This window comes from Drosophila yakuba, chromosome 2L (assembly GCF_016746365.2).
Source record: "Drosophila yakuba strain Tai18E2 chromosome 2L, Prin_Dyak_Tai18E2_2.1, whole genome shotgun sequence".
Lineage (NCBI taxonomy): Eukaryota > Metazoa > Arthropoda > Insecta > Diptera > Drosophilidae > Drosophila > Drosophila yakuba.
This window is the reverse complement of record NC_052527.2, coordinates 7,377,745-7,400,445: the sequence shown is the minus strand read 5'-3', so window position 1 is coordinate 7,400,445 and position 22,701 is coordinate 7,377,745. Positions and strand designations below refer to the sequence as shown.

At 41.7% G+C, this 22,701-nt stretch overlaps 3 protein-coding genes across 3 annotated transcripts; all 3 read left to right on the top strand.

The window, feature by feature from the left end:
• Positions 1 to 4,904: 4,904 nt before the first annotated feature.
• On the top strand, positions 4,905 to 5,358 carry LOC6527208. The gene has a single exon (XM_002088266.4). The coding sequence runs from the start codon at positions 4,958 to 4,960 to the stop codon at positions 5,261 to 5,263; it is 306 nt and encodes a 101-aa protein (XP_002088302.1). The 5' UTR covers positions 4,905 to 4,957; the 3' UTR covers positions 5,264 to 5,358.
• A 1,225-nt stretch (positions 5,359 to 6,583) lies between these two features.
• LOC6527207 (protein I'm not dead yet) lies at positions 6,584 to 8,927 on the top strand. Its single transcript, XM_002088265.4, has 9 exons — positions 6,584 to 6,684; positions 6,748 to 6,886; positions 6,948 to 7,213; positions 7,266 to 7,380; positions 7,436 to 7,485; positions 7,546 to 7,668; positions 7,725 to 8,409; positions 8,551 to 8,667; positions 8,729 to 8,927. The coding sequence occupies exons 1-9, from the start codon at positions 6,677 to 6,679 to the stop codon at positions 8,810 to 8,812; spliced, it is 1,587 nt and encodes a 528-aa protein (XP_002088301.2). The 5' UTR covers positions 6,584 to 6,676; the 3' UTR covers positions 8,813 to 8,927.
• Positions 8,928 to 13,870: 4,943 nt separating this feature from the next.
• Positions 13,871 to 15,070, top strand: LOC6527206 (uncharacterized protein T02E1.7). Its single transcript, XM_002088264.3, has 2 exons — positions 13,871 to 14,459; positions 14,516 to 15,070. The coding sequence occupies exons 1-2, from the start codon at positions 13,965 to 13,967 to the stop codon at positions 14,834 to 14,836; spliced, it is 816 nt and encodes a 271-aa protein (XP_002088300.1). The 5' UTR covers positions 13,871 to 13,964; the 3' UTR covers positions 14,837 to 15,070.
• Positions 15,071 to 22,701: the final 7,631 nt, after the last annotated feature.

The window sequence follows — 22,701 nt, the reverse complement described above, 5'->3', positions numbered from 1 at the left end:
ACTTTTGAGCATAATTTCATTTGGGCACAGGAGCGTGCTGCTGGAAAATATCCTTCTTAGCCATTCGACCCGGCTGCATGCGTGCAAATGGGTCTGAGATACAAATCATTACATTGTGTGAGTTCCAGCCAAGGCGGCTATAGCCAATACAGTGGAACTGAATGGAAACTCAGGGGAAAAAGGTGGAATAATGGCTAAAGATTACAGAACAAGATTTCATTGATATTACAATAGAAAATATTAAGCTTATTTCATTTTATTTGTATTCATTATACTGAAATTTATATTTATAATTTGGATACAGCTCAGTTCTCCATTTAGCTCCACAGTTCACTGCCCATTCTTCATGCATCTGGGCCATAAATGTACTCTGGCAAATTTAGCATAACAAGGCACTTATTAAAAAACATTATTAGCTTGATAAAAACAAATTACATGCCAAAAAACGGCCATCTATTAACATTAATGTTTGCTGACCCCCATGCTGCAGTGGCACTATCTACCCAAACTATGAAAATGGCCCACACTATCGCATAAATAAAATGGCAAAAACCACTGACGTTGGCACTTGGCCGGAAAACCGCAGATGTGGTGGGTGGAAAATTCCCCAGTCACTCGGTGGAAGTAACCCACCTTCGACGCCCGAAATGCAAAAGCCTGTACGATTTAATCTAATCTGCGTCCAATGAAATAAATTCATCCCATTTGCGGGATGGGTGGCTGTTATTGTTCTGGTTCTGGTTCAGGTTCAGGTTCTTGTTTCGGGCTCTTTTTCATCCTGTATCCTGTGTGGCATGTTTGCGCCGGTTTCTGTTTAACTTTTACCACTAATTAAGTGCTTACACGAAAGATTTCAAAGCAAAAAGGGACACAATACCAGATTGAATGGCCAGAAAACACACGCAATGTAAACGAAAATTGAAAACGAAGGCGGAAACGGCAGACGACAGACGACGGCCCAAAGTCCAAGTTTTTGGGATCTGGCTGAGCTAAAAAAGAAGAAAGTGGTGGCATTTAATTATAAATTTACACGTTCAGCCACTGAAAAAGAGCAACTCATGCTAAAAAGGGTAAACACATCACCAGCAAAGCCACAAACAAACAAACTTACATTCCATTCCCTTTTGCTGCTAAGTTGTGGAACAAATTTGGGCTTGTGGCAGGAAACTTGCTGGAACTGAGAGATGTGTAATGCCAAGTTAAATGTGATTGCAAAATTATAGAAAAACATGATTTTTTCTATGTAAAATATTTTTTAATTACCGGTTAGCAATAAAATATGCTGGGTTTTTAATATTGAGAAAATTTAGATACCTATCCAGAGGTAAAGCAGGCTGTTTTTTTGAGAAATACAAAAGTATAGTATAATTAAAATTAATTCACTTATTTTATATTTTAATTGTTGGTATTTTTGTTAAATATTGTTGTCAGTGTAGTGGCTCCAACCGTCCTCGACTGTTTTTTACCCCTGTTTACCCATTCGGTGCGGCTGGGTCAGTCAGCATTCATGTTTGGGCAAATACATAAATACACCTATTTACGTACTTATATCGCCACTTGTTTGCACTTCGCTCGTCTGTCTATATTTACCATTTACCATTTACCAACTTGTGGGCGTTTTAGGCCACGCACCTTGGTAAATAAATTTGTTAAAGCGAGTGGACCCGCACACAGAAAATTAAACATATGACAGCCTTTGGGTGGGCTGCTCAATTTCATGGCATTTAAAATTCACTTAAATAAAACATATTGTACACAATATTCATTTACTATAAGTAGGGTTCCGTTTCACACAGCAATGGGTAAAAATGATTTATATGTGTGTACAGCATGTTCGGGCCAGAAAAAGGAACACTTTTTAAGGGCATTTCAGATGCTTTCATCATCATTTAGCAGAAGGACCTCATCGACTTCAGCAATATGGCATTGAATGCGCTCAAAGGAGACGAAATCTAATTATGGTTATAAGCGAATTGTGCTATTTACAGCTAAAATTGCATTGCGAGACTGAGGCTCGTGTTGACATTTTCGCGATTAACAATGGCCATCATAATGAGGATGTTGTTTTCGAGCTCATTTCCTTTTTATTATTATTATGCGTAATGGCACGTCGCTGGGGCTCAAAAGTGCACTTTTTAAATGGGATTATTTCCGGCGGAAATTAAGAATCGACATGTCGTGTGTGTGTGTGTGTGTGTGCGGCGACATGATTCCCCATAAATATCGATATCCATATCCATGGTCGTGTAATTGTAAGCATATGCCAGGCATGGCTTTAATGTTTAATGTCCGATGGCTATCAGAAGCTGGTCCTTCATTCAATCATTCAAGGCGATCGACTGTCGCTGAGCGAACTTTGGTCGATGTAAAGTGAAAAATCATCACACATACCCTTATACCCATCTACTTAGCTACCCAGCTACCCTTCCAGCCAGTTGCAGCCAGTGGGCTGCAGTGGAAGTATGACAACTAAGGGACTCCAGTGATAAATGACGCCTCCCCGGGTGCACAATGGGCGAAAGAGAAACAAATGTGCGCCAAGATGCGGATAAGTCGACATCGACGATGATGCTGATGACGCGCACATTGTCGCCCCCGTGGCTTCTGTATGATGAAGCGAATGAATGAAGATTTATGGGGCATTAGACACACGTACGTGTATGTACATATGTACATACACAGATGCATCACAGATGCATATGTGTGCCGCCGGATAGTTATTGCAATCATAACTCGACTGAGCCGCCAGAAAGTTCATTTTCCATGGGGATAATTGCTGTAATTTGCGGGGCAGTAATTATGGTGCCTCATTAGTTTTCAAGCCAGTGAGCCGGGGTGTCCGTTATGTGGATTAAATACGAGTATCGGATTGTTATAAACATATCAGATGCTAAGAATACTTATTCTGCACTTGCCTTGCTGCTTATATATCCCTCGCGCTTTAATATCTGAGTAACAGGTATACAATAGTCACGACGCTCTACATTGCAGTTAGGACAGCCCCATTGAATAGTAAATATGAACTATTTTATTTGTAATTTAAATTGAAACCAAGTGAAACCTGTAAACACCAAACATACCTGAAAGGGAATTTTACGCAGATTTTACAATCGTTTTTAATGATGTTGCAAACAATGGCCTCGGGCTACCTGAGTGACAGAAACGAAAGCCTTAATTGAATTTTTCTGTTGAGCATTTTTTAATTCCAGCCGCGCTACCCACATCAACAATAAACCGAAATACCAGCAGGTGGGCTCTCTTTAGCCGTCACACAGTCCTTTGTGCCTGGTTTTTGGGCCCTAATGGAGTTGTTTTCGGGCTAGAACCGATGTTTGGCACATGGTTGGGCCATTACCGGCGAACAATGTTGGCCGGGGCAAAGTCGTCTTAAGGGTTAAGCTCGTTTTGCCTGCCATTTGATTTAATGGTACAACTAATTAATAAAAGTTACGAAAATCACTGCTGAATAACTAGATTTGGACTCCATCGCGGCTCTATCGCTTCATTATGGGGCTTAACAAGTTTTTAAATTTACTTAAATGCTTAAGTACGCTTTGGGCGCCCACTGCACTTACTTTGAATGGCTGCCAGACTTCACTTAAGCTGCAAACGGTGTGGAACAAGGACCTGGAAAGCCCATCATACTGGCCTTTGCAAAAAGTTGCCTTAATCCTTTGGTCCTTTGCGTCCGAGTGAATTTCACGCTGAGATTTGTCTATCAGCAGTTTAAGCCTTTCTCTCTTTTAAAGCCACTCAAACAGTAACACTGAACACGGAAATTTCTGAAGTTACTCATCACTTTAAAGTACCAAAAAATATTTTCCAAATTATATTTTTACACTTATTTTTGTTACCTGTGCAAAGAGGTAGGGTGTCATTTCAGTTGTCCAATTTGCACTTACACTCGCACCGACAATTCGCTTATATTGCCTGCCAGAGCGTGGATAAAAAGTGGAAATGGGCACGTAAATATGACAGCCCCGAACCGACAGTAACCATCATATAGATAGCAGAAAGTGACTTCCTCAGCCACGTTATTAAATAATAAAACGGAGAAATTTACACTCGATTGCATGCATCATTCGAGGTCGATGCTGCACCGTGGCCAAAAGTGGCCAAAAGGACGAGGGCCGGGCATCCATTCATTTTGCCGAATGCAATTTCAGCCAGAAGAATGACGACGTCCAAAAAAACAGAGGTGGCTATAATGAAAGGGGCGAACAAAGAAAAAACCGCTAACAAGCAATTGAAAGGTCTAAAAAACAAACGAAAACTTTGGCCAAAAAAAGCAGTAAAATGGGAATTTGCGAAACGTATATTAAAGGCGATTATTGCAAAGTAACACTTCTACAAAAAAATGTTGATTACAATTTGGACTGCCTAAAAAATGGCAATGAAAGAAATAACTTATAAAATCAGCTATAACACTGGGCTACAAATTAAGCCGGGCTCCAATAATCACGCTTCATTAAGATTAATTTTTTGCATCTATTTTACAAAACTTTATAAATGCATATGCGATATTTAAAGTTTCCTTAAATTAGTAGATAGATAAATACATAATATATAGTGAGTAAGTGAAGGCAGCATAGTGTTGTAAATAAAAGCTGCCTGACAGTTACACACACATAAATTACTTATTGTACAAATTAATAAATGCTATTAAATATTTATCAAGATGCTTGCAAATAAAACAAGAAAATAGGTTGCCTTTTAAAAGTACCAAGCAAAAAGTAAAAATAAAACTGATTGCCGGATTGTTGTGGCATTTTACAACTCAAATTAAAGGGAAAAAGAACAATATGAAGTTAAATGACATTTACTGCCTGCAATTGCTTATTTTCCCAGCCGCTTTTAAAGTTTTCATGCAAATGAAGAACAGATGTTTGGCTTCAAATGAACAAGAAGCAGTAGCTTAGAAGCCCCTCACCGACTGAGTTGCCTGCTATTTGTCGCCATGAACACGTCGACCACAAGCGCCATCGGATGGTTAATATTCATCCCACTGATCCTGATGCAGCAGGACCCTCAAACGGCAAACTGGTCGGCTCAAATCGCCCTGGAGCTTCAGGAGCAGCCGGACAAGTTGGCCTATTGCCGTTCCCTTCAGCAACAGAATCTGCGCATCCCGCTCCAAATCACTGGATGTGCCCCCATTCTGAGTAACCAGCTTGCCGTGACAGGTGAAATGCTACTCGAGATTCAAAAGCGCTGCTGGGCCGGATGGGGACTCCTGGCAGGACGATGCCGCAAGTTGGCCTAGACTTTAAGGTGCTCAAGAGGTGGTGATTCGATATCCCAAACCTTGAAACTGACTGAAATAAAGAACACAATGGCAGGCGGCATATGTATATTGTATATACCAGATTTTTGAGTTGATCTCGGGTTGCCAGTGCCATAAAACTCAAGCATCCATCATATGTTCGTGTTAACCCTAATCAAGGAATGGTTCGTTATGTTATGTATACGTCATGTTGGCTCGTCTCAACGCCTCAGGCAAATGACAACAATGGTCGCCGGATGAAGCTGAAGGAACGTTGTCGGCCATTTTTGTTTATCAACCTTCCGTATGGAAAAAGTGTCCGAAGGAGTCAATCAACTTCCGCTTTGCCATTGCCCTTTTTTTGTTGCAAGTCCATGGTTGTTAGTCGATGGACTCCTTCCTTTGCTGGTTGCCATCGCCACTAAAACGCCAAAACACCGAGTGTCAATCGGCAAAACCGGCAACGGCATGTTGGCGCCCCTTTAGACAGCGAATTATGAGTGGTTTCGTTGAACGCCGAGTAAAAGGCTGTGAATTTAATACCGTCTTAAAGTTTGTAGAAACAAAGATTGACTCCGATTTCAGTTAAATCTTGACAAGTGTTTCAATGGAGCTGGCCAATAAAGAAGTGTGCCAGTTTCAATAGTTTAGCAGTGTGATTTTTAACTTTCCATTAGTACTATGATTATGCCAACAAAAATACCATTGATAACGCTTCATAAAATAAAATAAGTAATTTGATGCAGGATGCACAGTTTGCTGACACAGGTGAACAATTCTGCAACATTTAATTCGGCACTAAATGCAGTGACATGCTTGTTTGTTCCATTTGGCAACTTTAAGCAGTTTCCATTGCAAAAGGACTCATTCTTCTGCTCAAACACTAACGAAGCAGAACGGCGGATAGTTACGCAAAATTGCCGACGACCGCGCGTTGTTACGCGCCACGTGTTCCCACAAAGTTGCCATCGCATCGCCATCGCCATCGTCATCGGAATCAGAATCAGAATCACCAACCGGATTCGGGATGCGAACCACAATGCAGTGCGTCTCAGTCGCAGACTCAGTTTTGGCCGACCAAAGTTTTTATTGGCCAAATTCCCCTGTCGCTGTTCGCGATGCAGTTTTCGGCCAGCGAACAACCCTTGACCCACTACGTGAGTTAACTTGGCAGTTGGGAAAGAACTTTTGCAATAAAAACTCCAACTATTAGGTTAAATATTTTCAGAAACGCTAAAGGTGGCTAAATATGCATACATTTCAAAAACAAAAAACTGATTTTGTTCAATAAATTCGTAGAAATACTTATTCAGCTTGAAACCATTATGCACAGCAACCATTTCCATTTGAGTCATTACCACAATACGCTTTAACAAAATTAAACTTCTGAGAAAACAATTTTAATCGCACAAAATGGCAACGTGAGTATAACAACAGAAACAAACCAAACTATCTATTATCAATGGCAATCGTTACACAAACAGTCAGGATTACAAGCCCGGGGATATTCCCTTAGAGGAGCAAGACGACCGCAGATTATTCTGCAAATACCACTACAAAGGAGTTCTCCTTCTGCTCATACCCATTCTGTTTGCACCCATGTTGATTGGAACTCCAGTGCTGGTGAGACATGGGACATGAGACATGGGGCATTGAAGGCATGCCATTAACTTATTTCCTGCAGGTTTTTCGCTTTATGTATCTAACAATATGTTTCTACTTGATATATATACTAAATTTAATGGCCAGAGGAGCTGCCGCCTTTATCTACATGGTTTTCATACCGGTGGCAGGCATTGCAGCCTCTAAGCCGCTCAGTGTTTCGTACTACACTGATCTCATATTCTTCGTTTATGCCGCTATATTCATGGGCATTATGATGGACAGTTCCAGATTGAGCGAACGCATTGCGTTCTTTGCAATCTCCCTAGTTGGAGGAAGTATAAAATTGTAAGTCCTTTACTGGCTAAGATCCTAATTACTTTCGAATTCCGTTGTGCAGTCTTCAGATTTTCATGACCATCGCCGTGTTAATTCTGTCCTTTCTGGTGAATCCCACAATATCCGCTGCCTTTTGGATGAAGGTCTCCCAGGCCGTGATAGCCGAATACGATAATGTATGGTATCCCTTAAAATCAGTCTTTAGTTAACATACAAACATACTCTTTACAGGCTGGTGTTGTGAAGCGGGATTCTGAGGAAAAGCCTTACGAGGTTGGATCGTGAGTGCCTGCTAACAGAACTCTGCCCTTTTTCAGATAATTTGATAATCCATTTCCCAGCAAACCATATCCAACGCGTCCTGTAATCGGAATTTTCCTAACCTGTTGCTACACAGCCTCGTTTGCGTCAAGTCTTTCGCCCGTCGTGAATCCGAATGGTGTGATAAGCGATGTTTTTCCGGGGTGATTATGAGTATAATTGCAGTTCCAAAGGGTACTTACTACTACTTTTCTTTTAGCGATTTTACAGTTATGGAGATGATTACGATAATGGCGGGACCATCTATATTGGGCATTATTGTCATGGTCTTCTGGATGCAAGTCCTCTTCCTCGGACTTCTAGGAGGCAGTGTTAAGCGCCAACTGGCCGAGTTCGAGGGCGCCAAGGGCGGCTTTAAGCAGGCCTCGGCTGATAGGAAACAGGCCCTTGGTCCTTGGAGTATACATTCCATCTTGGCCCTAACCATGATTCTAGTGATGTTCGTGCTGGTGGCCACTCGAAAGCCGCGCATTTTCAAGGGCTGGGATAGTCTAAGCGATGGCACAGAATCCGGACTCTCGGTGCCGGGCATTGGCGTAGCCATCCTGTTCTTTGCCATTCCGGCCAACTATTTATTCTGCAGATACTATGTGTGCCGCCAGCCGGAGAAGGAGGGCACTGCCAATTCGCTGCTGGGCTGGAAGGCGGTGAACAACAATACTCCCTGGGGTGATATCTTCATGCTGGGCGCCGCCTTCAGCTGCGTCTTCTGTGCCAATGCTAGTGGATTCAACAAATTCGTGGTTGATAACCTGCCCACCGATGACAACAAGGAACTGAAAACGATGAACTTCCTCAACGGTGCCTTGCTTGGAACACTGATGACCACTTTGTCCCCGGCCACCACCGTGGCCAAGCTGACTCTGCCCACCATGATAAAGGGGGTGAGTTACTTAAAAAAAAACTAATATCTTAGTCTAGTCAGTCTAATACCAATCATTTGAAGCTATTAAGATATATTTTCGTGAGATCTCTTCACAGGCAGCATGATGATTGCTTTCAATAACCTCTATGTTTCATTTCAGGGCAATTCCTTTTCGCTGCCATTTGCCACCGCGTTGCACAATCAGTTTTTGCTGCCCGTGAGCACCCCAGGAAACACAATTGTCGCCGGCTGGGGCAATATAAGACCTTTCCAGTTTGTAAGTAAATCGAATGGATAAATACATATGTGTAGTAGCTCACCGGGTTTTCTTTTTTCAGTTGATGGGTGGATGTGTCCTGGCGCTTTTCATGTTCATCACAATTGCAGGATTCACCGCGTTGCTCAAGGGCACGGTTCTCTGAGTGCAACTAATTTCAACTTCATTTCAGCTCAACTATCCAAAATTTCCGTTTCGATTTAAGCCGCATTAAATAAAATGACCAAGTAAACTCCACTGCATTGCGGTGTGTAGAGCAATCTTGTTGACACGTTTAGCATACGAAATCGGAGGTGGAACTGTATTTGGGGCACTGGGATGGCTGGGCAACAGCTGTTCCACGGACATTCAGCTCCTCTCCTCCTCCAGGACAGGTGGTGCCAAAACAAAATGCTGCCGTGGCAGTAACTTTCGGAATATAAGTAAAAGACGGAGGGGAGAAAGGATCAAACAGCAAAGAAACAAGGACCAAATGAATAAAGTTGCTGGCCCTGAATATTTGAAATTCATTGCCTAAGCAATAATACATTTTTCAAAGTAGCCATCACCAATTAAAGCAACTTAAATGTTGAACTTTTTTCTTTGGAAATTGCAGCGTGAGATGGGCGAGTGGCCAATACAAACATGACATTAAAGTGTTGTCCGAGGACCAACGCTTTTAAGCAAATTACACAGTTTCGCATTTAGGGTAATCCCCGCCTGGTCATTCGCACCTAATTCACATCGCTGTAGTCCAAACATTGCCCACACAAGTGTTGGCACTGAATAATTTATTTGTTAATTTAGACGAGGACCTGCGCATCTGCATACATATGTATGTACCTATGTACATCCTCTAGCAAACTCTTTCCGGCTGGATACTTTCCGGTTTGGTGTCGAGTGGCTCCTCTGCGTAGCTGTGCTGCCAAAATACATTAGCGGCTGGAGGTTTCGGCGTCACCAGCTTTGGGAGGCATTTATATTCAAACTATTTAAATATTAATGCAGTGGCGCAGGGTTCGTGAATATTCATAACACTCACGACAATCCAAAATTGCGCATTTAATTGATTTTGCCAAGGTTAACGGCCGCAGCTGTTGCTAGTAAATTGTGAAAAAGCTATCCAAATAAAATATATCCATTTAATAATTCAAGTGCGTGTTTATGTAAATAATACACCATAAGCTGTGCCTAATTCCTATTGAAAATTCAATGCATTCATAAAATGGGTGTGCCTTCTTCAGTCTGTGACACTTTTCCGGTTTTATTGTGATTCCTTTCAATTTGTCTTGAAAATCCCATGGGCTTTTCTACTTCTTAGTCAGATGCGGAATTTCCATCTTAAAGTCAATGAGAACCCAAAAGGGGGACGCACAAATTATGCATATATATTCAAATATCATGCACGCCTTAAGCTGATTTTCCACGCTGGAAAATTCCGAGCTCACTGGCATTTCCTCATTCCCAAATCTGGCCTCATTATCCTTCTTGACATCTGCCCAGGATTCGCGGTGAAATTGAAAAAAAAAACTCCCCGTTTTGCAGCTATGAAATCGTACTTTCTTTAAGTGGGTTAACACCATTGAACACTTTTTTAAGCAATTTCTTAAGACTTTTGCGTTTAAAGAGGATTTTTTTTACAGAGTGTTGTTATTTTTCCCCTTTGTATTTGCGGTAAAAACGAGATATTTTTCCTCGAGTTGATAAAAAACAAGTTTAAAATTGAGATAATGCTCAATTTTGTAATTGGAATGTTTTCTACGAATAATATTCCTGCTGGGCTGTCAGTTGCAATCGCGCCAGTGACTGATTTTGCTGACAGAAATCGAGGGAAACAAAAACTAAAAGCCAGAGGACATTTTAACCATTGTCTTAAAACAAAAAGACACAATGAAAATTGGGATATAAAACAGACAGGTTGGAAGGGAGCAAAAAATCTGCATCCCAACAGTGCGCCCAAGAAGCAAACATGGTGTCGGATTATTCACCTGCGGCGCCATTATTTCCATTCATTATAACTTCCATAGTGTACTCTCTTTATATGCATGCACTCCCAAGTATAATAGATTTTCTTGCCGTCATTTGGGTCTCCTTGGGTTGCATTGTTTGCTTTACGGACAGACCCCGAAGGTTTTACTATAACTTTCAAACAGGAAGCTTAAGTCGGCCATTGTCCTTTTAGTCGTCGAAAAGGTTGTCTGGTGTAGATATGCGATGGCTTATGATAATATAGATTCTTAAATTGAAGGTAGACTAAGTGCGAAGAGGTGATGTTATAGTGTTATAAACAGAAAAGGCATTGATACATTTAATACATTCTTTCGGTTAACCGCCCACTCAGAATTACATTTTTAAATCTTTTTATCGACAGCATCCATAAAACTGCATAATGTTCGTTATTAATTGAATTCATAACAATATGCATGACAATGGAACAGTTAAGGATAAATCGCATGTCTGACATTTGTCACAGATAAAGAGAGAGAGCAATGCGATTATTTTTGAAACTCGGACAAATGTATGCAAACAACTTGATGGCGAATTCGGACAGCAAAACACACACAATAACGCGAGAAACTAATGAAATTAAAATGATTTTATCGAAAAACAAATAAACAATTACCATTGATGGCGTCGCGCATGTGCACACAATCGATAATCATGATGGCGAATTTCAATTCAATTTATGTGCCTCGCGATAAAGCCCTCCATTTAGGCCAGTCATAATGAGCGACCTATTGGTTTCATGTTGTTGTTAATTTAACCGCCGACTGAAAAAAAAAAGTCCCTAAATTAGCAAACAAAACAAAGTCGACGCCGTTAAATGGGAAAATTCATTTGCCGGCGGAAATCGGGCAGCCATGACGCCATTTTTCAAAATGGCTGTCACTGTCCAGTTTTATTTGCCTTTCCGCCTGTCAGTCGCTCCCTATACATCTCTCTCTCTCTGTCTGTCTGTCAGTCCGTCTATCGCTGTCTCTGTCTAGTGATTAGCTGTCACGAAGCTGCGGCGAAAGGCAAAAATGAATTATTATCGCGATGCGTTCCAAATGTTGACATAGATTTAAATTATTTGTAACAAAATCAACGAACTGTATCTTCTCCGCTTCCTTCGACAGCCACGCCCCTTTCCTACTCGCCCCCATCCTTCAGTCTCCTCACGCCCCAAGGTCCCAAAGCTGATTTGATTGCCCAGCAAAATGTTTAAGTAAACACCACAAGACGAGCATCGGAAATGCTCCTTTCCAGAATATCTATGCAAAGTGAAAAGGCATAGAACAGTGGTTCGAGGATTGCGCACCTTTCAAGGACATTCAAGAAATCACATCATAAATTCCCTTAAAGCGGAACTGCAAAGTTAGTACTTATATACTTATTGATAAGCCAAGAATTTCTATTTTAAATTATCCTAATTGTTTACTTATATTGTAAGTTTTCCTTATTAAATAATTATTGTTACAAACTTTATTTGTTCCATGAAAATTCTTGCATTTTTAGTGCATAAATGCATAATACTTAAGATAGTTTGTAGTTAAAAGTTTCGGCATTTTTTAGCAATCTAAGGGCGTCGCAACGCCAAAATACATTTTTGCAATCTCAAATAAGGAATATACAAATATTCCATAAAGTTCGGATGCCGCTGGCTTATTACAAATTTCTTTGGGAAATGTTCATCACGTCGTTGCTGGCAACAAGAAGAAGATGGCAACTACGAGTAATAGGCTCAATTAATAAACTTTCCCCAGGCATGGGAACTTGTAATGGCTGGTTACCAACCAAGTTTTTCATCCTGCTCGTTTATTTCGAAGGATAGTGGTGAACAGTACTTGGCAAAATCCAAGTCCATGGCAAGGCCAATGCTATTGTCATTATTTTCACTGCCATCTTGGTAGTAATTAGTGCTCCGGTATATGGTTACGGTATAAACAAGTTGTCCGAATGGCCATAATGAATAGTTCCGGGTCAAATTTAAGGGTTACGATCTTGTTTACATGAACTTGCCATTGTTGTACTTTCAGATTGTATTGTTCAACTATTCCATCTTAATGGCTAAGTTGTACTTTCTTTCATTCCATGCCATTGGACTGTGCCTACGTGTTTGCCAAGGACCTTGGCGTCAATTCTGGCAAATACCTTTTTCTATATTGGAAAGGAAGAGGAATGGGAGAACGCTTAGATGTCATCAACAAGGATTGCTTTTTTGATTCTCTTCTTTTGCAGCATCTTCTTTGCCTTCTCGATGTTACCCACTCAACTGCTCATTACCTTGAACCAGCTACAATGTTTTCCACTTGTGGCATTAATTTCTGCTGTGTAAGCAGATAAATTGCAAAATGTCAAAAGTTGTTGACAGTCATTGGCATCAAACTGGAATCCAGTCACTTTGCCGCACCCTTACTCTGCGAAAACAAGTGGAGATGAGGTGTCTATCAGCGAGCAAAGTGAACTCAAACACTTTATAGATTGTCTGGGTTTCCGCAGTCAGATTATGACTTAAGAGTTGAGGCATTAAATTCCATTGCTTCCTTTCAATGAAAATGTTAGCTAATCTTATTAGCTTGCTTGAATATAACTAAACTTATTATCCAGTTTATTACATTCGAGACTAGGCTTAGGCAGAAATGAAGGCATATATAGTTTGTAGCTTCTTCAAAGATCTACAGTATTATATTTGGAATTAAGTTGCCTTATTAATATATATCACATGAGTATAATACACTACACTTAAAGGGTGTAATCTTAAGCCTTGACTACAGTGTTCAATCTTTGAAGGTTTGAATTCAAGAAAGTCGTCGAATAGCCACAAGTATTTTCCGTGCCAGATTCTCCGGGAAAGACACTCTACCTTCTGGCGGATAATTAACTAATATACCCCTGCGGTCTGCCAATAGTATAGTAAACAATTACAGACAATTAGGCGCGGCACGAAATTGAATGTTTGCCCCTCGTCACACGAAAATATCTCTCCCTGGGCCAAAACCTGCGACCAAAACGCCCCCGAGATATTTGGGGCTTACTGCTGATGAACTAATTAAAAGGGGGAGGCTGGGCGATGGATAAGACGGTCCAGGAAAGGATAGGAAATTATTGCCCACAAGACACAGACCTTAATGCAATGATAGTTATTTTAAAATCAAATAATTTGAATTTGTTTTCTAATTATACAAAATAATATTTGCTCGTCTTTTATTGTTTGTATAACTATTATTATTAAAAGGGTGTGCTAGATTCGAAGAACAAAGAGTGCTGTGCGAAACACATTCATTTATGTACGAAGGGACGATTCTTTCAAATTAAAATCCAAAAGCGAGTTTATCATGGTATCGAAAACAATCAACAGTCTAAGGCGCGAGTTCAGGCCCCTGGTGCTAAAGTGCATGCCGTACTTCGTGATGTCGTACTACTTTATGGAAGTTCTGTATTCAGCGGTCAACACCCCACTTGTGGGCAGGGAGAGAGCCATTGTGATGGACGTGAACGAGGTGTTCGGCCATTTCTACACTTCATTTGATGTGCTGCTGACCATTGGTGCCATCATTCTCATACTCGGCACGCGAAAGGAGGCGAGTGGAGTCACCCTGCTGCTCATCGGCAGAGTTGTCCATCGGCTGTTCTTCTCGATATGGACCATGTTCTTCTACTTCCTCTTCAACGACAGCTTGGATGTGGGCTCGCTTCTGCTGCTGATGGCGGCCAAAATCAATCTGCGAGAGCAGAGGGATTGGTTCCAGTCGAAATACCATCTTTTATTGCTGGGAGGAAGGGTCGGCCTGTGCAGCTTGTTCATCATTTGGATGGACGAGGGCGTGGAGGTGAGTTTCATAGTTATGTGTTATGAACGGTTAATTAAATTTCCATATTCTCGCAGACAGTGTTCAGCATCGTGTCATTTGGCCTTTTGGTTTTCATTTCGCTTGGCTTCCATTGCAAACTGTTTGCCTTTCTCGCGGTGGTTGCCCTGCTGTATCACGATGTCTTCAGTAATCATTGGAGCATGTTGTGGGGCTGGAACGATACGCTGCTGTCAATACAATATTTCTCCTTGCTCTTCTGCAAAATTGGCGGATTCCTTATGCTCTCGCAGCTGGGTGGAGGCTGGTGGTCGGTGGATGGCTACCGGAACAGAAACGGCGGGAAATGGCAGAAAAAAGGCAACTACCGGATCATTAAGACGCAGACGTCGGCCTAGTAATCCTTATCCATCGGATTGCCTAACGTACTTTCAGCATTTAAGGGATTTGCATAAACTTTAATGGGAAATACTTCACCAGTGTCTAATGCTCTTTTTTTTTTATTTGTATCTCTATTTGTGCACCTGCTCCTTGACAACGCAGAGGCCACTCCAAATGCTCTTTGATTCGCGCCTCAGCCGACGTAAATTATTAAAAAGTCTCGAGTTGCGTTTAAGCGGCTTTCCCACCCACTCAAAGCTTTTTTCCCGCTGCAAACTAACATGGGTACATATAATGTCGTGAGATTCTTAAATGTGAAAAAGGCAGCAAGAAAAAATGGTGGCAGCCACGGTCACCGAAGCAAAGATACTCTATACTTGCTTCTCTACAACTAGGTTCTGAGCGGATTAAGTAAATGCACAAGGACCCTTTTCGGCAGTAAAAAACGTTCCATTACTTTAAGCCCTGTCGCAAACGTCTTTACTTAATTATTGTGACTTTGGCCCGGCCATCAAGGGACAAGGAGTCGAGGGCCAGCAGTCAGGATCCGGGAGCCAGGAGCCGACTTAAAAGGCAACACTGCCGTTAATGAGTTCCTGCAAGCGGATCACCGGAGCGGGGTGAGATTCCAACCAGGCATGCATTCGAGAACCGCAAAGGACGCAGTGACCTTCGCTCTTGGCTGAAAATCCATTTCCATTTGCATAAGCGGTTGCTGGATGGCAGGGGCAGTCTCCAGAGGAGATCCCAACGACATGTGCATCCTTCGCCAGTTGACCAGGCTTTCTGAAGGGGAAGGACTGCAGCAGCAGGCAGTCCTCCCATCCTTTGCTATCATTTCACTTTATTTTTACTTACCCGCAATGCGTTACTCTTAATTGGAAAGCAGTTGCGCTGCCGCCGTTAAGATCCGAACCTTAAAAGTAATTGACAGTACGATAAACAAGTAAACGGCCGAGTCTGAGAAAAGCGGATAATCTGAATCCGACAATAAAAGGGTGTTACACTGTAAAGAGTAAGGGAATGGGAGTCTGACAGATTTGCAGTGGCATCTGAAGTTGTCTGTAAATATCCCTTTTTGACTTCACGGCTTTTAAACTATTGCAACCGAAGTTGAAATCGCTTTCTGTACTGTCAGGAACTTAAGGTTCTTTGATGTCCCAAAATGACCTATATTTTAAAATGATTAGTTCCAGCATTTTTATACCCGTTACTCTTAGAGTAAAAGAGGGTATACTGGATTCGTTAAAAACTATAGTATGTAACAGGCAGAAGAAAGAGTCCACACTTATAACTAAGTTTGTTTTAATTTTTGGTTTCTTGCAAATTTCTATAGGTATGCCAACAAAACTTCGTCGAACAAATCGACTACAGCGTTATCTTTTGTTCAAACTTTATAAATATACTTTCTGAATGAAAAACAACAGGTTTCACAGCGAGAATTAATAAAATAATATAAAAAGGCGGCAGGGGTCGCATCACGGGGCATTAGAATATCCACAGCACGAACGAGGAATACTGAAACTGGTTTAATTAAAACAACGCCTCAAAAGACTCGTGTGTGTGTGTGTGTGTGTGTGTTGGCCCAAAGTGAGCACTGCCCTGTGAGTCGCATGCCATTTGCATAAGTAAAATATATACACAAAAATCTAGAAATGTGTGCATCTGGTGCATTCATGGCGGCAGACTGAAACTGAACTCGTTGGCCAAACAGGAGTAAAAGCATTTAAGTTTATTTACCTGGGTCGGATTCAGATTTAGGCCAGAAGATACAGACCGATCTGCAGCTGAATGGCTTCTGCTTAAATAACACTTTACTCAAATAGAACGTTTGTCGGCGGTGGAAGGAACTTGGCCAAATAAATGTGTATAATTCATTTGACCAACTTTGGCTAACATAACGTAAGCGGGAAAATTGAGGTAAGTAAAATTATATGTGCATGCTATAATGTTGGTTTATTTAGGCAATCAAAAGTCAGGATTGCCTTAAGTTCGCTTCAGTTCTCCCACTATTAGCTTGTGGAACTGCGATTGAGAAATTTAAAATTATTAAGGCATATGGAGAGAAATCCGAGTAATTGCATCCCAATCAATACATATAATTATACTTATGTAATTACTTCGTTAATAGGATTGGATGGATAAAAGCTACCTGAGTGAAAATCAAAACTCAAGAATGCGGATCGCATTATTTCTCTCAATTGAATGCCTAGTATAATAGTAGGTAAAAGAAAGGGATTTGTGGCTGGATGCGATTGGCCCGGAAAGGAGTACTTCAGCGTCGCATAAAGTATACGTATAAAGTATAATCCCTGAGAATTTAACTTTAAGACCGAGCACTGTGAGCATTTCACTTCAAGGACGACACACGTACGAGGCGCAATTCTTGTGGGACCATTATCGTCTCGTTCCCAGCGACATCGTCGCATTACGTAAAAGCGCTTTTACGACTACATCTACATTTGAGCAGCCGCAAAGAGCTGGCCCCGAAAAGTAGGCAATAGCAAGGATACTCGTTCACACCGGCTAACAGGTTGAATGCGACCAGAGATTTGAGCGTGTGCAAATGGCTGCGGCAGAGACAATAAAGCTTAGAGCAGCTCCAAAAAATGAGGCATCTGCACACTCATTTCAACTCGCCATTTTATTCACACCACCCCCTTTTATTTTCTGCTATTTTAAAGCATTTTCCAATCATCTCCAGAGCTGGATTATTTCCGTGGCATGGCCTTAAACGGCTTTCCAGCTACACAAGCATTCGCTTTTGCAATTTTTGACGCTTTTTTACGCTATATATATATATATATATATTTCGCATTACAAAGTCATTTTGGGGTGCCAATGTTTGGCAATTCAATAATAATGCCAGTTTGGCGGGCTATTAAAATTTCAGACAAGCATTCATGCTGACTTTGACTTGCGTTGAACTGCTGAACTTTTCTTTACTTTTTGCCCCTGTCCGTTTTCGTAGGCGCCAAAATGTCAGCGACACGTTTTCCTACAGCGACAATTTATCATAAATATGCATGCACATATACCATATACATAGTATGCCATATATATGCCATATATATGCACATGTGAGGCATATAAATCCTGCTCCTGTTGGGCGCCCTTTGTTTATGCCGCTGTCAGCGCTCGTTTAATTCAACATTAGCGCCTTGCAGCGGTCCGAGGTGTGTTTTCCGCAGTTCTCCCTGTGTTGCCCTGGGTTTCCCTTAGTTTTCCCTGGGCTTTCCCGACTTTTCCACGCTTTTTAACAGTTCGCCAACGTGGCGTTGGAAGCTTTTGTGCGCCCGCGGCCACTTTCACGCGCTTTTCCCCAGGTTTTCCCCAGTTTTTCCTCTCCTGTTTAGCGCCCATTTTTTGCAAATTGTCAAACTGTCAAATAAATTACACGCGAAACCGTACAAAAGATCTGACGCAGTTGGGCTTCCTTTGTTGGACGCAACTTTTGTGCGGCACATAGGCATATGCATAGGCTCATGAGCACATTATGTGGCCAGTCTTTGTGGCCAACTTTGATTGTCGGCTGGTCCGGAAAAGCGAGCTTTTCATGCGTTTTCGTGGTTGTCAAGGCGGAGAAATTCTTTGGCCAACTGTTTATCAGCAAGCTGAGTATGAGTTTAATGAATTGAATTCCTTCTACTTGCGCAGCAAGAAGTATTTGAGCTTTTAAAAGTATTTCACCAAAATTATGTACATAATTCTCCTTGTTCTGATTAGAAAAACATTGTATTACCTTATCTGAGCTTTCTTATTTTTTCAAGGCTTATATATAGTACAATGTTGCAATATGAATGCATTGAGGTCTTAGGGAAAACGCATTGATTTCCAGAAACTAACTATTTAACTAGAGTTGTGGAGAAAGGCAGCATAAGAAGTTCCTTGTGTTTTAGGCGCTCTATATTAATATTTAACAAGGACCCGCTGCCACACAATGTCATTCAGGAGCGCTCCACATGCTCCACATGATCCGCATGCTCGTCTTGGCAAGAAGGCGCGGGCAATAAAGACTTGGCCAAAAGTCAAGCGGATTTGGGTGCGGCAAAGTTTGTCTAGGCAAAAGCCGCTTAGTCTAGTTAAATAAAAGCGCTACAAGAGCTAAGCCCCCACACAGAGAGAGAGATGCTCGTCTGATGGCCCCGAAAGTCATCGCGAATTTCGCCAAAGCAGACTTTAATTGCATTTGCAGTGGAAAACTTAAATTATGCCGGCATTGTGCAGCTGCAGGAGGGCCCAAAGTTTACATCACGCTCAATTTAAACGCATTTCTGCCGCTTGGTTGAAGCTCCAACTTGCAGCCCCCATTGTCTTTCACCTTTGCGACTTGCGAAGAGGGACATTCGGTCTATTTATTTATGCCAGATGTGCGCCAGTCTTCTGTTTGGTTTCCCACACGCTAGCTAGAATTTAAATATTTAAAAAGCGACAAAACCCCCATATATATGTGTGTGTGTGTGTGTGTGTGTGTGTGCGGGGACTAGCGCCCATAAATATGCAATGAAGTTTGAGCGGCTTAAATCGTTCTTGGCTTTGGGAAACCAAACACCACCAACGCATTTTCAATCAAGCGGCAGTTTTTATGAGTTTTTAACTAATACAAAGCGGCGGCATTGAGCTCCAAATGGCCAGGTTAATTAGTGGCAGCTGTTGCCTTAAATTCCATTATGCCTGCTCCACGACTCCTGACTGACTGCATTATCTTCATTGGGTAAAAGTTGCGCATACATTTCGGCCCACGAAATCCTCATCTACGGAAGTCGTAAAAAGTTTAACGTGTTCTTAAACTTGTCCGCCGCCCATCGATAGAATTTTTTTTTCGCCTGCTTTTTCCTTTCGGTTTTTTTTTTCCTTGTGCTTCAACGCAGAAACTCCATAAAAGTTTCAAATTGTTACACGGCGAATGACACGCGCTGGCGTCTCTTCTCCGCGCTGCGAATTTCCGCATCCGGTGGTCTGCGGTCTGTGTGTTAATCTGTTGAAATTTGCGTTTTAATAGAAATGTGTGTTTGCCTTGTCTGCTGTGTTCTTTTTTTTTCTTTTTTTTTTTGCTTTATTCGCCTTTCTTGCGTTTGAGCTTTTTGAATATTTTGCCTGGGCCCCTTGATTTTGGTTTTGAGGCAGGTTATAAAAATGCTTATTGCCTTTAAGTACGTGATTTTGCTTTTGACAATCCAGCACATACACACACTGCGAGTTTTTGTGTTGACAAATGCATTAGGCGTATTGGTTTTACGATTGACGTCGTGCCCATACAAATATAATTTAATTAAAGTAATGGCCACGACAATACTGCCCCAAAGGCGTCGCAAAACTAACGAGGATAATGCGAATACGCTCGTTACTCCTGTCCCAAAAATATAAAGGATTCGCCAGAGGACAGGCTTCAATGTGATGCAAAACAGTTCGCATTTAGTGCACAAAGGCGTCTCTCTCATATAAAAAGCTGTGAAAGCGTCCACGACTTTTCGACATTTCAGGTTAATTAATGGCAGCAGCAAGAATATTTGTATTTGGCTGAAGGTAAATATGTAAAATAATGCTTCCACAAAAAAAAAAAAAAATTGTATCGAATTGTATTGGTTTATGGTGGTGGCCTTTACATCGTACATGTACATCGTATGTGTGCAAGCCAAAAATGTGATTTACCTGAAATGACTTAATCGAATTTCATAATTTACTTCAAGCGCTGAGTAAATTCCACAAAAACCACGAAACAAAATGCGCAGTGGATTATTTCAAATAAACCAGAGAGTGTTTCATACACATGCCAATCAAATTTATTTCAAGTTACACGGACTGCCAATGAAGCTTTCGTTTCAATAATTTTCAGGTGTTTCCGAAATTTCCGAAGTATCTGTATTCCAAACATAATGAAAAGCTGATGAAGGACATCAATTCAGCTTCCTGCTTGCCAAACAAAGTGCCAACACTTCACCTCGGAGCTCAATCATATGCATTTATTTGTCTATCTGGTTGTTGAAAAAAACATTTGCTTGATTCGATACCGATACGTCTAGGCAGAATGCATAAACAAACCAAAAATGTATTTGCGAATTGACCAAGTCAGCTGGAAAGGACAAAAACAGAGGCATAAGGCAGTTTCCCTCTGGCTGCTCATATTGTTTCTGCATCGTAATAAACAAAGGGAACAATGAATCGAGATTGACACAAATGGGGTTCCAAATAATAGGAGAAATCTGCAGGCAGCCACGTCTAATGAACATACGAATGCCGGACTTGGACCTGGACTCATTCAATTCCATTTTCACAAATGGAAATTGCAGATTTTTTGATGCCAAAAGATACTCCCACCTGAGTACATAGAATGAAGTCAAGAACGTGCGCCAAATTCAGATATGGGAGCTGTGCAATCATTATAAATTGAAAATGTAAACTTTGTCGCGAAGTATGCCATAAAAATCCGGCGACAGAAAGAGAGATAGTAATACCCATCGACCCATGGATATGTGAATACGAGTATACTCGTATGTGTATATATGAATACGACTCATTCATCTCCATGGCTGATGAATTACATGCCCTGGCACGAATACATCATGCCATAACCCCCCAAAGTACAAAGCACAATAAACTTGCCTTGTCGGCTGGCTGGCAAACATAAAAACGTTTTAAATTTCATTTTCTGATAATTCCCCGGCTCCCACACACTCGGAATTCATTTGACAAGTTCGTCAGTGAGGTGGCCTCGTAACTTTGCCAGTCGCCGGATGGCAAAAGATGGAGCACAGTGGCATTGGCATACCTTATGGCTTCCAAGGACGACGAGCTGCAAAGCTGATTTGCTGCGCCACAAAAAGGTACGATAGCTGGGGGAATTCAGTCTATCTTTGCGCCAGATAACTCATCATTGAGCGCAATTTGTGTTTAACAATCGTCGGTAATCTTTATTGGATGTCAAGCCCCACACACTCGAGCAGCAGGAGTGCTAGACTAACTAGACGCATGAATCCTGCTCGGCCGAGTTCTCCACTTTAAGTGTCACACATGTATGCAAAGCTTTTCTTTGCCTTTCTTTCAATCTCCAGCTCCAGCAGCAGCACCAGCAGCAGCTCCATCTCCTCTGCTCCTGGCACAGCAAGATGTTTTAGTGACAACGAAAGTGTAATTGAGTGCCACATAACAGACAATTGCGACGCTGCCAAGTGGACGATGCCAGTGGAGAAGCAACAAGGAGCAGGCATTCGAAAAAATGTTCAAGAAAATTGCCACAACCGACGGAAGAGTTGCTGTTCAGGGCTGCAGAGCTCGGAAACGAACTTCAAGTTGAGCCACAACAGTCAGGATCTCAGAGTTTGATCATCACTAACTAGCCAAGGTGTTTAAAAGTATGCTACGAAAGTAAAAGCGAGTCTATTAGAATTGTAGCCTACTTTTACACACCTTTGTGCTGCACCTCTGTTTTATTATTTAGCCTACTCACTCATATCCACTTCGACCTGATGGCTAATATTCCCGATTTATCCATTTCCATTTGCAGCCCTGATTCGCCGCCAACCAGACCTCTGCCATTATGAGTTGTTCTACTTGATTTTCCATTTCCGTTGAGCAGCTATATGTGCACTGTGCTGGATTTGTTGCCTTTAGGCTGCAGGACAACCAGGACAACCAGGACAGCCAGGACGAGCTGAGCAGCAGAAGCAGAGGAGCAGCTGGGGCAGAGGAGCAGTTGGAGGAGATGGACGGGAATGGCATAGTTGGACATGTTGCACATGACAAGCGTAAAAGTTTTCAAGTGCTGCACGGCACGGTATGGTATGGGATGGGGCTGCGGAAGGGGCGTGGCACTTGGGTAATCAAGCACGACAGCAGCTGCCATTAAGTTGAGGTAAAGCAAAAGCTGGAATAACGGTTGCTA